Source organism: Castanea sativa, chromosome 5 (assembly GCF_040712315.1).
Source record: "Castanea sativa cultivar Marrone di Chiusa Pesio chromosome 5, ASM4071231v1".
Classification (NCBI taxonomy): Eukaryota; Viridiplantae; Streptophyta; class Magnoliopsida; order Fagales; family Fagaceae; genus Castanea; species Castanea sativa.
This window is the reverse complement of record NC_134017.1, coordinates 8,307,943-8,323,383: the sequence shown is the minus strand read 5'-3', so window position 1 is coordinate 8,323,383 and position 15,441 is coordinate 8,307,943. Positions and strand designations below refer to the sequence as shown.

At 34.8% G+C, this 15,441-nt stretch overlaps 1 protein-coding gene across 7 annotated transcripts; it reads left to right on the top strand.

The window, feature by feature from the left end:
• Positions 1 to 724: 724 nt before the first annotated feature.
• Positions 725 to 9,819, top strand: LOC142637453 (aminopeptidase 1-like). 7 transcript variants are annotated; one of them, XR_012844649.1, is made up of 7 exons: positions 725 to 861; positions 1,509 to 1,578; positions 2,051 to 2,200; positions 2,337 to 2,449; positions 2,538 to 2,731; positions 2,915 to 3,028; positions 8,044 to 9,475. XR_012844649.1 is itself a non-coding variant. In XM_075811727.1 (7 exons), the coding sequence occupies exons 4-7, from the start codon at positions 2,381 to 2,383 to the stop codon at positions 9,615 to 9,617; spliced, it is 297 nt and encodes a 98-aa protein (XP_075667842.1). In that variant the 5' UTR covers positions 725 to 861; positions 1,509 to 1,578; positions 2,051 to 2,200; positions 2,337 to 2,380; the 3' UTR covers positions 9,618 to 9,819. The 7 variants fall into 7 exon arrangements, 2 of the variants coding, with proteins under 2 accessions (XP_075667842.1, XP_075667841.1); XR_012844647.1 differs by having other exon boundaries at positions 2,521 to 2,731; XM_075811727.1 differs by lacking the exon at positions 8,044 to 9,475 and adding an exon at positions 9,555 to 9,819 and having other exon boundaries at positions 2,681 to 2,731.
• The last annotated feature ends 5,622 nt before the right edge of the window (positions 9,820 to 15,441 follow it).

Below are 15,441 nucleotides of genomic sequence, written 5' to 3'. Positions count from 1 at the left end.
ATATATATATATATATGTTCATACCACATGGGCTCAAAAATTTAGAGTGGATTGAGGTTTGACTCAGTGCGTAGTATGCTATTGCCAGGTAACACCTATCTAGGTATTTTCTTCAGCAAAAACTCTTGCTCTGGTATCAGTTAAGAGAAAATAAGAAAGAATCTTCTCTCACATTTTTTAAGAGAAAGTGAGAGAACGTGTTTGTGTGTGTGTCTTTATATATATATATAGATGATACATGGTCAACTATGATTCAATATTTGGTCTGTCATTATTGTTGCCAAGATTTGTGGGATTGTTAGAGATCAAGTTAAGAAAAATAAACACTTCCCCTTTGAGAATCAAAGATACTGACTTGGATGAAGGTACTGCATTTCCCTTTAATATTCCATCTTGTGATTCGCATGGTGTTAATTTACATTGAGTATTTGCAATCTATTTATCTGATTTACATTCTGGGATGAATTTTAGTGCTCTAGTAAATTAATTTAAACTTTAACACTTGCTTGAATCAGTATTTCATCTATGGTACTATTATTATTGATGATTCATTTCTTTTTCTTTTTTTTAAATCTTACACCCATTCTTAGCTACAATAGTTTAGTCTATGATTATGAGCCTTTTTTTTTGTTTTTGACTTGGCAACACTAATTGGTTTTTTAGTTTAAAGGATATTGTACATATAATGAGATAACTAAATGACTTCTATTTGATTTGTAGATTATGGGAAAGCCCAACTAAAGATGAAATCCTAGTTTGTCCCTGTTTACAGTACTTGTGTAAATGGATGAAAGAAGAAGAATATGGCAGTTACTCAGTTTGAAGCTGTGCTTTCCTTTTTGGGATGAGCCTCCTCTTAAGGTATGCATAATTCAGAGTTTCCCTTCACCCTTGAAATAACCCACTTTTTCACTTATTTAGAGCCTTGAATCAATTTACAACAATTACTTGAACCCTCCCCTTTTTCTAATAGTAGTGACTTTTACATGCTTATATGAAACAACAGGTAAGATAGAAGTTATAATCATGTAAACAGATTATAAAAGACATTATCACAAATTTTTGTGAGAAATTTATTAAAATTGATATAAATGAAACAAATGGGCAACGGGATATATACTAGTTTCGTTTCTCTAGCCAATGTTAATGAAAAACAAGTGTAAGTGGCCACAAATATCTGATTAGAATTACATATTATACTGTTCTTAACTTCTTATGTGGCATAAATTTCTTTGAAACTTAATTTTTTTTCCCCTTTATTTACTGCGCAGGACTTACTAATACATTCTTTAAAGACCACTATCAAGATCAGAATAGTCGTGCCATCAGAGTTGACAGCATTGTCTAAGATTTCAATTACTGATGAAATGATTAATCAAAATATTAAGACTGTTTACTTATTTGATCATATTGAAGAATCAACAGCTGATAGTATGCATATATGGCAAAGGCTCATTCAATTACCCTTTTTTTTGGGGTGTATAATGATTATTGCATCATGCATGCAGGGATCAAGGTTTGTGTATAGTTTCCTGTTGGAAAGAGTGATAATGGCAAGTTTGCTTTGATTGCTTCTCGGTAATTGCCCTTTTTTTTTCTTCTTCATGTTGAGATTTTGAATATTATGCTCTTCAATCTTGTCATTACTTAAATAAAAAACTAGCGTTTAAAGGTAGGTGAACTTTTCAATACTTTCTTTTTTGACCTTCCAAAGAACAGAATGTATTTCTTTTTTTTCTTCCCATCTTTTCTTTCAATCGATTGGTAACTGAACTATATGATTGCACCCATAGCAAATACCTGAAACACTTGGCTCTTTTTCCGTCATTGGGTCTTTTGTTCAATAAGCTTTATAATAATACAAAGACTGCTTTGGATACCCTGCCGTCCATTATCCACGGAGATCCACCTACCCCAAAACTGAACCAGTGTATAGTGTAGGTGACAAGTAATCAAAAGTTAGTAAACTGTTTTTTCTTCGTTGGTTGAAGACGGTTTCAAGTTCTCTGTAGTGATAATGCTAGTAATCCCTGCTTATGAAATCATTTAGGTACTTAACTCTTTACCCACTTCCAAAACTGGATATAGTTGCTGTCCCTGAACTTTCTGGTGAGGCTATGGAGGGTTATGGTACGATCACAGTTGTGAAAATGAGCTACTTTATGATGGTTTGCTTTCTCCAGTTAATAAGAAGCAGATTGTAAGTTACACATCTAATTACCCTGTTAGCTGCTGCTTCTTTTTTTGCTCCCAAAACTTTAGGAATATACTGAGGCCTAACAGCTCCTGCATTCAATTTTCTGATTTTGGTATCTCTATTGTTCTTAAATTTCCAGGTAAGCTATATGGTCACTGACAGCACGTTTCCTTAGTGGAAAATATGGACTTAATTTCTTTGACAACAGCTGGTGGCCTAAGTATGGATACACTGGAATCACATTCTAGTGAAGTAAGAGAAAGCTTGTGCTAGCATTTTCTGTTAAGTGGCAACACATCACTTATGCATGTTATATTATGTAGCTTGTTAGTGCATGCAGTGATAAAATCAATGATGAGAAATAGCTATGAAAACAAACTGCTTCCTCAAATGGCCTTTTGTACTGAATTTTCAAGCACTGCAATGAACATCATCAAAGTAAATATATTGACACAGTTAATGTGTCTGGGTGTTTGTGCACAGACGTGTGAATCTGTCATCTGTTTGTGTGGAGTTCTACCCAGTAGGAGGGAGGTAAGGGAAATTTTTTATAAGCTGACTTCAAAGATTGCAGCACCATTAATTATTAGTATAGCTTAATTAAGTCCCAATTATGACTTTAAATGAGAGAAAATTTTTAGGCAATTTGCTATATAAGGCATAACTTCAACATGTAATTCAACTATGTCCTTCACAAGCTGTTTGGCATATTTTCAGGTGGAGGAACACCATGCTCATTCAATTACAGAAATATTTGATGCCATCAGCTACAAAAAGGGATCTACTGTTATTCGAATGTTGCAGGGTTATCTTGGAGCTGACATGTTCCAGGTGAGATAGTTCATGTTCTTAGCTTCTAGAGTCGGTTGTTTTTATATGTAGCACCAAACAATGACTCCATATTTTCTTGGTAAAACTTCTATGTAAATGTTATTACTATAATTCATCTAGATTTCCTGTGAACTTTACATGTGATTACTTTTTGAAATTTCTTGTTTAATGTCATCGGTTTGTAACTTCTGTTCTTTATGATCACATTCAATGTTAATAAATGCTGTCATTGTCTTTGATTGGTTGGTGGGCTAAAAAATTTCATGTTGCTCGGGGTGTGACTTAGTCGTCATGATACTTATGCCATGTAACACCTTGGTTTTTTCCTCTGTAGAAACTCTTGTTCCAGTGTGTGGTATGATTTGAGAATCTATATCTGCATTGTGTCTTGTTATTGATAGATAAGCAAACATGAGCCACAAATTTCATCTAGAATCTGCAGTTGCAGTTCCAGTTAACTCATTTATATGTATACGGACTATGTATTATTCCAATAACCTCATCCATTGGTTCATCATACTACAAATGCAAGACATTCCTTTTTAAATCAAATCCTCGAAAACTGTATGTATCTGAACTGGTACATTCTCCCCACCAAATTTCAAGCACAGTTAACACTAAAAATGAGGAGAACTGCGATGAACATTTATGGGTCTAAGTTAATATTGAGCATAGTGATTTCTACAGGGTTATTTATCTTGCAGCTCACCTTAGGAAAGCCATAGTGATTAATTACAGCGACAGATAAATTTGGTATGAATCAATTCTGGAGAGAGTCATTAAAGTACACTATTGAGAGGAGAAGTCTTTCTGGATTTGGCTACTTTTGGTCATGATAAAGCTCACAAAGAAGTTATCTAACTCTTTCAGATATTACTGAATGATAGAAATTCTCCTACCGTCGGCTGACACTTAACTGTATATCTGAATCACTTCCTCATTCATAGGGGCCTTCTCAAGGTTGATATACAGATGTGCTATATGAGCTGCAAAATATTGCTGTAATGCAGTTAACACTAGCACTGTAAATAGGAATGGGTTTGAGTCCATACTGAAGCTCTATAGAGAAGCAGATATAGTGCAAGAGAAGGAACCGCGTTTATTATGTAAGAATTAGCAATATTTGAACTAATATATATCCTGCCTCTTTTGTGGGTGAAAGCTACTTAGATTTAATGCCATTCCTTTGATCTTTATCCAGGTTGTATTGCATGTTGTCCAGACCCAAATATAGTTCGTGAGTTCCCAAATTTTATGTTGTCAGATGAGGTATTTGCTTGTGCATATCAAATTATGGTTTTGAACAGCCTCATCTTCCTTGCCAATCTAAACGTTGCATCTTCTCAATGTCCTTATAGGTTCAAAATCAAGATATTATTTTCATGCTTTCCGGAATAAGCTCTGAAAGCCATGAGGTAGCATGGAGATGGTTGAAGGTATGCATTTCATGCTCAACATCTTTATTATGAGTTTTAATTTTGACTATTACTATCTTATTGGTAATAAGAAAATTATTTGGAGTATGTTCATATATGGACATATTTGGAGAGTATTATGATTTGGAGTTAGGAAGTATAACTATTAGCTATGAATGTCATCTGTCAATGACGAATACTTCTTCTCAAAATTGTACAAATTTTGGAAGTTTTTTTTTTTTGGTGATAAATGCAGGAAAGTGGTTCTCGATCTTTATCTTTATAGTGCGATTCTATTCCACCATTTCATTACCGCCATTCTCACTCTGGTAAGCACATCCTTGTTGGATAGCAATGGTACTATGAGCTAGCGCATTGTTTCGCGCCTGACTCATATTGCGTAGTTCATCCCCCTTTAGAAAGTATGCCTTAGCCAAATGGATTAGAGATAGAGGATTTGGGTGTCCCCACCTGGTTTAAGTCTAGAGCCAAATTGAGCCTTTTGGGCCAGTTTCTTACATGCATAGGTCAATATACTAGATTATGGGTTCGAACTTTGAGTGCTTAGCACCTTTTCAAGCCGTATTAAAACTTAGGTATGGTACGGCTTGGGAAGGTACTAAGCATCCAAAACCGTCCAACTTGTGAGCCAACTTTATTATGTGTTATTAGACCATATTTAATTAAAGAATTTATTTAGAGAACCCTAATTCTTAACCTAAACATACATCATGCATTTAATTAAAAAAGACACACACAACTTGTTAAATATCACATCACAACTCATAAGGAAACAAATTAAACAAATCAAACAAATAATATTAAACATAGAAAGTTGACAATTAAATCACACACATAAGGAAATACTACAAAATAAACCTAACATGGAAAAAAGACTAAGACAAATATGGAAGACAATTAAGCATAAATAATTAACCTAAACAGAGTCAAATCGAATCAAAGAACACATGAAAAATGATTAATTAAATAAAAACCATTAAATATTGCCCAAATTTGGGTTCAGGATGTGTATGCATACTTAACCATGCATACGCATGTTCAAAAACAGGTGTGCGCATACACGAGTTGCATATGCATCATCAACACAAAATATGTAAAAATCACATTTTGTAAGTTTAATCAAACCAAGATATTAACATTGAAGTCCAGAAGATGTTAGAAACCTTAAACACTAAACTTACATAAGGAAAATAAAACCAATCATCAACATAAATAAATAACCATAAACAAACCAAAGATATTAAACTTAAAATAATAAACATATTAAACTTACATAGAAACTAAAATAAAAACATAAAAACCGTAAGACCTTATTAAAATAAACCCAAGGTCAGATTAACATAGATAAAAAGATCATAATATCAATCAAATATGATAAGAACACTTAAGATAACATCAAACAAAGAATCATGTGAATCCTATGTAGCAAAGTGAGAAATCATGGAAATGAGACTCACCTTGCTTCAAAACCTTAGATTTAAGATTGTTTAACCAACCCTTCAGTACCTACAATTCTAAGATTAGGTTGAGATTACAAGAGAAAATAAATAATACAATAGAACTTAGTAAATTACAACTCAAGAACAAGATTAAAATTGAAAAGGCTTTAGAAAACGAAAGGAAAACTAGTTTCTAGCTTAGAATAATTGGTTTTGAATCTATAAAAAACGTGCTTAGATGTTGTGTGAGTGTTTTAGAAAAGATGATTAGGGTTTTAGAAAAGATGGTGGCACAAAAATAACTCTTTCTAGCTAGGGTTTGGATTAGAGACATAAGTTGAGTATTTATACGTTAAAACGAGGATTTTAAGAGCTTTTTAGAGGTCTTTGGACATTACAAAGGGTCTAGGGGCCGGCCCCATCAAAGAATAATGTTTTGGGGCCCAAAACCCAAGTTCTGAAGGCCTAGAAATAGGTTTGCATACACAAGTTTCAAGAATGTGTATGTATGCTTCCCAAAACCCTTAATTTCAACTGCCCTTTTGTTCCAACATCAAATAATCACAACTCACTCAATTTAAGTTTAAATCATGCACAATATATGTATTGAAGCCAAGATGTCTAATATCTAATTAAATAAACATCACTAAAATTTCTTTGTGAATAAAAAGTTATAGTCAAAATAATGAGAAAATGTCATTTTTCAGTATTTTTTTCAAAACGAATTGAGTTGATTATTTCTGAACAATTGTGAACTCTTTAATTAGTATCGATGGACCAAATTTGCTGTTAATCTTTTGAATAAATTGTATTGCAATAAGTAATAACTTCAATTCTGTGGGAAATTTCAACATAGCGAGAAAATTCATATTATTTTTTGTGAAAATTGCACTACTCAAGGGCATGTTCCTTAAGTACTTATGAAATGACCTTGACAAGTTTGGTTGCATTAGTATGATGAAATTCAACGAAGGCAGTTTTATATTCGAGAAACTAGTATCTCTTGAAATTGGTTTTATTCAGTCCTTTGATTTTTGATAGCTTTCATTTAATCATGACAAGTGAAGCTGTTGAGTTTTGACATTAGTGCTCAATAGAATGATGAAATTGATTACTTAATTACTGCCAAACCAATGTCTCTGAATTTGAACACATTTATATAAGATCATCAATCTGTTCACTAAATATAAAGCAGTCATAGCATGGCGGATTATGATATGTGGCAATACCATTTGTAGGGAAGTGGCACATAAAATTCAAGTAAGCACTGGGCCATAGGTTAGAATAGGCTCAAAACATATTGCTCTGAGATATAGTACCCCACAACAAAGACTCATACCCCAAAATACAGATCAAAGGTAAAACAAGAAGTCATCATAAACACCCTCAAGAACTCAAACCTTGGAATTCGACCTAATAGGACCCATCACCCCGAATCTGAGCATGAGTAAACCACTAGAGTCGCTCAAGGTAAAAGCCTATTGATCACACTGCCCGTGCCAATCCGTGTTCTGAGCTGTCAAAGACATCTTACTAGGGCATGCACAAAATGTTTGAGGATGTCCTTCAGGATCTTCCTGATGAGTTCACAGCAACCCACTTGACACAATTGCATTTAGTGCAACAAATAACTTATCAAAATAACACAAAAGGCCCCAAAAGTCTTTGTTCATCATAACCTCAATAAAATAAGAGTCTAATGGGACAGAAGGTTGCCCAACTATACCAAGACAGCACCTACTATGGCGCATGCTAGAGAAGAAAATGAAGAGAAATAAGCAAAGGATAAGGATAAAGGAGAAGAAAGAGGAAGGGTATAAAAAGAAAGAAGACAGATAAACGAAGGGGGAATTCTTCTAGACAGTGAAAGAGAAAGATAAAAGGCAAAAATAGAGAGGAACGAAACACTGGGTGAGGAATGTAAGAGATATAATCATATGAGTAAAGTTTTTGACACAATTTTATAAAACTGAGAATTATCTATTCCTTGTTCAAATCTCTCGTCACGGTTTGTATTAAACCTATAATAAAAATTAATTGTGATTATAGGCAAGTCGTTTAGTAAGGGTAATTTCTTGCTTCCACACTATATATTAGTGATATTGCACCCATTAAATTTTGTCATCTGGCATTTTTGCAGCAATGAAAAGCAATGCAATTAAAAGGACCGATTAGATTGAAGTATTTTTTTGCCAGCCGTATGCATCCTTCTTTTACTATGAATTTGAAGTAAAGCATTGAGCAAATCCGACTCAAAGCGGGGTGGGTTGAGGATATAAGGTGGGAGCAATCTCCACAAGTTGTAGTGAAACAAATAGCACACAAGAAATGATAGCCTTGCCGTTTATTCCAAAACCATAATGTGATAAAGTTAAGACTCATACATTCAGTGGTAGACAATGCATTATTTTCTGTAACATGCCAACCAAGACTGCTCTCTCTCACATACAGAAGAACACAGAAAACAGCTAAAGGTCAAAAAGAAAACAAAAGAGTTTAAAAAATATCCCCACTACTCCTTATTCTAGACATGCTCCTCTTTCTTGCGCCTGGTTTTCGAACTTCTCGGCCCAGCTAGATTAGACCTCCCTCTCCCTTGTTCCTCAAGATCAGCTTTAACTTTTCTAATGAAGTGTTCAGACTTGACATTAATATCAGGGCTACTACTCATTGGGTGTGGTGAATCACAGCTTGAACTATTATCGCTCCATATCCTAGCATAGAGTGTATGCTTCTGTGGCCGAATTTCGAAAGGGGGTGGTGGTGGTGGTTGTAGAAATGGACTAAACGATGGTGAGTTACTACTTGAGCTCGCTTTCTCATCCTCACTACTACTCCAACCGCTTCTTTTAAGTGGCGACAGAGGTTTCCGGCGGGCACCAGTTTGTGGTGATGGTGAAGTAGTCCCTGAGCTCCCATGCTGATCAACTCTATTGGATCTCATCACTTCCTCATCTGGCGACGGAGGTTTCTGGGCTGCAGTAGATGATGGCTTTCGAGGGTTTAGAATAGTATTGACACTCTTCTGTATATGCTCCTTATTCTCTTTCGCACAATTAAACACTGGTGGCCTTAACGGTGGCAAAGAAGTAGGAGTCTTGGGCTGGAAGTTACTCTCTCTTCTCTCTTCATGAACCTGATCTTCTCTTTGTTGGTAGTAGTGATAAAGCAGATCATCATCATTATCTGGGTAGGAACTGAAGATGCTTGAAATCCATTCATGTTCATCATTATTATCATAGGAGCTTGCGTTTTCATTTCTGTTGATGTTGCTGGTGAGGAAAACACAGACGGTGACGAAAACAAGAAGCAGCACGAGCCTGAGGCCGTGATTGGTTTTCATGACTTCAACAAGTGGTGTAAATATCTGTGAGGTGAGAGAGATGAATGAAGGTATTATCATGGCGATGACGAACAGAGATATAAAAAGACCAGCCTTCAGTCTGGGAAGCGACGAGTGGCTGCGACTGCCATTGGTGGCTTGTGGTGGGATCTTGCCTTCGGCCATTTTTTTTATGTATCAACTATATATCAAGTGTGCTCTTTCTTTTCTTTTTTTGATGTGATATCAAGTGTAGTTTTTCGTTTCGGAAAATGGAAGACGGATTCTCTTATATAAGAAAGTTTTTTTTTTTTTTTTTTTTTTTTAAGAAACGCGCGCGAACAGGGTGCGAAAGGAAAACAAAAGGAAACCGCCACGAAGTATTAAAATAAGGGTCCTTCTGGTGCCGCAAAACAACGGCACAGAAAAAGCTACAACTCTGCCATATGGCGATAACTCGCCATTTGGCGATAGTAGAAGGATGATAATAGGACTATCTCTTCACCGACCATCACTCACGGAGTTATAACTTTTTTTTATGTATCATTTCTTATGGCACAAGATTTTTCCTTAAAATAAATATGGATATTGCAACAGGTCATATCTGGGTGTGTTCCCAGACTCTAGGATATTATTATTATTATTATTTTGAATTTCGGTGATTTTTGCGTTTGTGGGTCCATCTTTTTGCATAGTATGTACCGCTGGGTCGACGTTGGCAATCAAAATAGCGAAATAGTTACAAATAGCGTGCCGACAGCATTTTATGTCTAAGGACCCGTCTAAAAAAAAATTTTAAATTACTCAAATTTTAAATAATAGAATTATTTATTTTATTATAGTAATAGTATTAACTAAATTGCCAACAAATAAATTAATATTTTTACTATCAAAGGAAAAACAAGAAAAAAAAAATTACGCTTACAACAACTTTCAAAATACTTTTATGACAAATTTTAAGTAGAAAATTGTTAAAAGCTGTTATTGATAACAAAAAAATAATTTTAGTGAAATGTTTAAATTAGAATCATTAACAACTTAATATTTAAGATTTGTTGTGAAAAATATTGTGAATGTAGCACTTTAAAAAAAAACAATACACAGAAAAATTTACAATATTTTTCACAATATTTGAGTTGACAAATTTTTACTAGTTCTCATCTAGATTCTCCATTAACATCACTCTTTTACTTACATTATCAATCTGTCACATCAGCAGGTATGAAAAGTTTTATCAAATTTTTGTGTTTATTGACTTTTAACATATATATATATATATATATATATATATATATATATATATATATATATGTGGTTCATATCAATCAGTAGTAATTTTGTATCCAAAACAAGATAATAGAGTTTAAGTAATATTTATTTCTTTAAAGTCATATGTGTGTGTGTGTGTGTGTGTATATATATAAGGCCTCAATTTCAATTTTCACCTTAGAGCCCCAAATGCATCAAGGTATCTACCGTTGTTCCTAGCTCCATTTGTAAAAGTGTTCTAACATTTTGTTATGATCCTAAATTTTTTTAATTTAGTCAATTTAAAAATGGTGAGTCAAAATTCATTGTTTGAAACACAATTTTTGTTTTTGTTTTTGTTTTTCACATCGACATAGTTTTACTATAAAAAAAAAAACCCCTTTTATGTTTTAACTATTTAAAAATCCACCCCCCCCCCCCCCCAAGCTTTATATTTGAGTTAGTTCACAATTTATATTTTGGAAATGAACGAACACCCCTTACTATTACTCTCTTAGTTAAACCCTAATAGAATCTTAGGATTCTTATTCTGCAATTTCTAAACTACCCCAACTAAATTTTAAAATCTAAAAAATTTGATTCATGTATTTTAAGTTTTATGTGGTAATCATGCTTGGAAAGATTGAGTGGTAATTTAAGGTGTTTTATTTGCTTATTAGAGAACACTGATTCAGTAGGTTTTAATCTTCTAAACTTATAATTTTATATAATTCTATGACACATAAGCCTTTTGTTAACTTGTTTTTTTATATAATTATTTCCTTGCTTAAAATGGTGTTTATTAAAAACTAAATAAGCTAAAACAACATTGCTAGACGCATAAAATGTAAGATGATAAACAATGAAGTATGAATAAAAATCTTCGTTGTGAATGGTTGCTAATATTTGATGTAGAACTTCAATTGCATATGGTATCTGTGGGGACACAATTTTCAAACCAAGCTCGAAATGTAAGGGATCTTGGCCCAGTGAACCCAGTACAATAAATTTGTAGAGAGTGGGTCAAAGAGCTAGGTTTTAGTACTTGGATAACAGTTAATATGGTTTTGGATGATGAGCCAACAAGAATTGAACCCGGGTTGTGCGAGAAAGTTGGTTCTCGGCACAGTCCGAGGAGCTCTGTTCTAGCGTATATTGGATGACCATGATTACAGGAGTTGTTGAGATTGCTATAGTGCTTTCTCTTCTCCTTTTTTCATCCCCCCTCTCTCTGGGATCTCTACCCTTATTTATATTACATCTCTCCCTTCATCCTTACCCTACATGTGGACTACATGTGGACAGTTGATGGTTTATGCTGATACTTGTCCCATCAGCCCCCTCTAAAAGTCTTCTGGGGTGGCTGTAAGGCTGCCATAATACTGTTCAGAGGTCACTTCCTCATTAATGCGGTGGTAGCAGCTTCCCCTTAGATATTTTTGAGCCCTTATCCCTCTTGTACATTTATGGTGCTCGTTACTATTATTAGAACTTCCTGAAAGGTCATTTATAATCATTAGGATCTATACTAGATTTGCGTTTAACTTTAGTCCGAGGAGATAGTACTCCTCGGACTCGAACGACCCATGCTTCTCGGCCAAAACCACATGCTCTCGGCCAAATCCCAAAATCCATGACCCCACAGTATCATACATTGTGAAAATTAAAATATTGTGACAATTTCTTTGCAAAAGTCAATTGCTTATTGTTGGAAGATGATATTCATTATTATTATAAGTTTTAAGTGAATAGATATTGCCTTTTGGAAATAGGTTCTAAGAAACTATCATAGTAAGATATTCAAATGTTAAATAGTTATGCTATGCTTGTATGCAATCAAAATTCTAATATGAAAAACATTACATTTTTTAGTATATATATGGTTTCATACTTCTTCAAATAAAAGCTTTATCTTAAATTTCTTACTTAAAGGACAACACATGCCTTGCACGTGCCACCCAAACTAGTTCTTTTATGTTCGTCTATCATATATTTATAGTACCCAAACTAATTCTTTTATGTTTGTCTATCATATATTTATAGTACTGTATAATTATTTTGATTGAAGCGTTAAAGATTTTTTTTTTAAAAAAAAACTAATTTACACTTAAGTTGTTTGTTATATTTAATTGCACATAAATTGTATTTTACAAGTTTTTTAATGAAAAAATTGGCTATGTAATTAGTTTGGGAAAATTCAATATTCAGGTTTTCATAGTTAGTAATTGAATGGAAAAGCCATGGTCAGTTATAAATGATTTTAGAACCCACTTATTTAAGCAGTTTCAAAAACCTTTAAAAAAATTGATTAAAAAAATGTGTGTTCAGGCTACAAAGATGCGCAAACAAAAGAACTCTTAGAGCATCCACATCAGTGGATGCAAACTTATCATCTATTTTGCACCCAAAAAAAAAAAACTATTTCTTCTATTTTACACACCCATTTTTACAAAACACCTACATCAATCCATCTATTATACACTATATTTTATATAAATAATATTTTTATATTCTTTTTTTAATATTATTTTATCTTCCGTTTCTTTTTCCTATTCTTCCTCTTCTTTCTTCTTCTTTCTTTTTCCTTATCTCTCTCTGTCGTTTCCTCTTTCTTTTTCTTCCTCTTCTTTCTTATTCTTTCTCTCACGGTCAAATCAACATCACCATCAAAACCTAGAACGCCTCTCCAATCCACCGATCTCCGTCAACACTCCACCACAAGCACCACAATCATCAAAACCCAAAAGCACCGACCCACATGCAGCGACAGCAATGGCGACAATGATGAACGCCTCTCCAACGATTACCGATCAACCATCAAAACCCACATTACCAATCACCGATCCAACAATTACCGATCAACCATCAAAACCCACATCACTGATCACCGATCCAATAATTACCGATCACCAATCCACATCACCAATCCAAATCGCCTCTCCAATCCACGATCACCGATCCAACGATTTTGTTCCAGTGGTTGATTTTGTCGTTAATTTTTTAGGTTGATTTTTTATTTTTGTAGTTGATTTTTGATTTTGTGTCTATGGGAGTGTGTGCATTAGAGGAAGAAAGAACACGATGTGTTACTTTTGCAGATGGTGAAGAGAGAAAAAAAAAAGGAGCGAATTAGAAATTATTAAAATGTTAAATGCAAGAGTTACAATTACCATGCATATTTGCACGATTATTGTAGCTCTTGTGCATTTATGCACAATTTTATACCCACTGATGTGGGTGTTTTTTTGCTCAAAATGTATAAAATTAGTTACTTTTTCTATTTTGCAAGATTTTACACATACTAATGCCGATGCTCTTCTAGTACCTTGAAAGAATGTAGGACAATACAGGCTGTGTGCGGAAGATATAAAATACAAAATGAAAGCCGGTTGAGGCTATTTGATTACATTGACTGAGTCACTGGATTACAACTGAAAATTAAACTCTTGGCTAGAAGAGGAGGAAATTTTGGAGTTGCTGAAGTTTCTCCTAAAATTGGACCTGCCTCAGAATGGAGGAATGGCTCCCTTAAATAGGCTGGAGGAGGCCTTGGATGCTGCTGGATGATTGCTGAAAATCCGGAGGGTAAATTGCTTTTACTGAGGTGAAAGTTAATTCCACCGAAAGCAACAGTATCTCTTGATGATTGTGTCTGTGAACAGTAAAACTTTCACTGTTCATGCTACAGTGCTTTGTCCCCTTGCTTTTCTGGATTCGGACCTTTGTTGAAATAGTAACTTTGTCGGAGAATCTGTGGGTGCGAATGCTTGTTCATGATGCGAATGCTTGTTCATATCGATGCTGAGTGCTTGATTTTGAATAATGCTTAATTTGGGATTTTTATCTGAGTTGCTTTGTCGAGGATGTTTTAAGTCGATATCGGGGAGCATCGATGGATATCCATCATAAGGATCCCATGGGGAATCGTTATCACAATCGTGCTCGTGATATACGGCATAAGTGTTGCAGAGTCCACGGTAGAGTGGTTCATGGACGGGCTTTTTCCCTGTAAGAAATTCTGCGGGACTATCAGGACCAAGTTTCTTCAAATTTCTAATGGCGGAGTCATATGGTCTTCTCCCAAAAACATAGATCCTGTCTGTGGAGCTTATAAAATGGTAGTCCTTCCAAAGCTCTTGGCTGACATCGATGATTTGGTTGTTGAAGTAATTCCTCCAGCGTTGCTAGAGCATTAGGGTATTTGTATGAGATATATGTGTCTCCTTCATACCATGGGCCCTGATAAGAGAAACCATTAATGAGGACAAGGTGCTTTGAGGGATGAACTTCCATCCAATTGTTTTTGTCCCATTCTGGTAGAGTACTCCAACATCTGATAGAAACAAAGGGGCTGTTGACTTGCCTAACGGCATTTTGGATGATCTCAGGAAGCTGGCTAATTTGGTCATGACTTGTGAGTTTGATAAGTCTAATAAAACCGGATTCAAACATCTGGGAGAGCCAATCCGGATCTCTTTCTTCTTCATCGGCCCGTCTTCATAATTGACCAAAAGTCACGGGAAGGGATGCTTATTTTCATATACCACTGCTTCCAAAGTATTCTTCCCATGCGGCTTGTACTAGAATGTTATCCATATCATCCGAATCATGCTGGATTAGGAATAGTAGTTGTAACTAGCATTTTGAAATGCTCATACCAGGAGAGATTCGACTTTCGTTCATGGCCTTGCTTCTCGGAATACGAGTTTGTAAATGCGATGGCAAGTTGGCAACGGCACTTCTTAGAGTTGCTCTAGTCTTAAGACGAGTTTAGCATAATCGGTGCTCGCTGATAGTCATTTTGTCTATTGAATGGACATCCTCTTTGCCGGAGAGAGTTGACTAGTTAAGATTTCATTTCTTGCTTCAAGGTTTACTAGATGGATTTCTAGTGCTGCGAGGGTTTTTAGGAATAGGTCTTGGTTATTTGGTGTAGGCAAAGTGAAGGTTATCAAGGAGACATTTAAT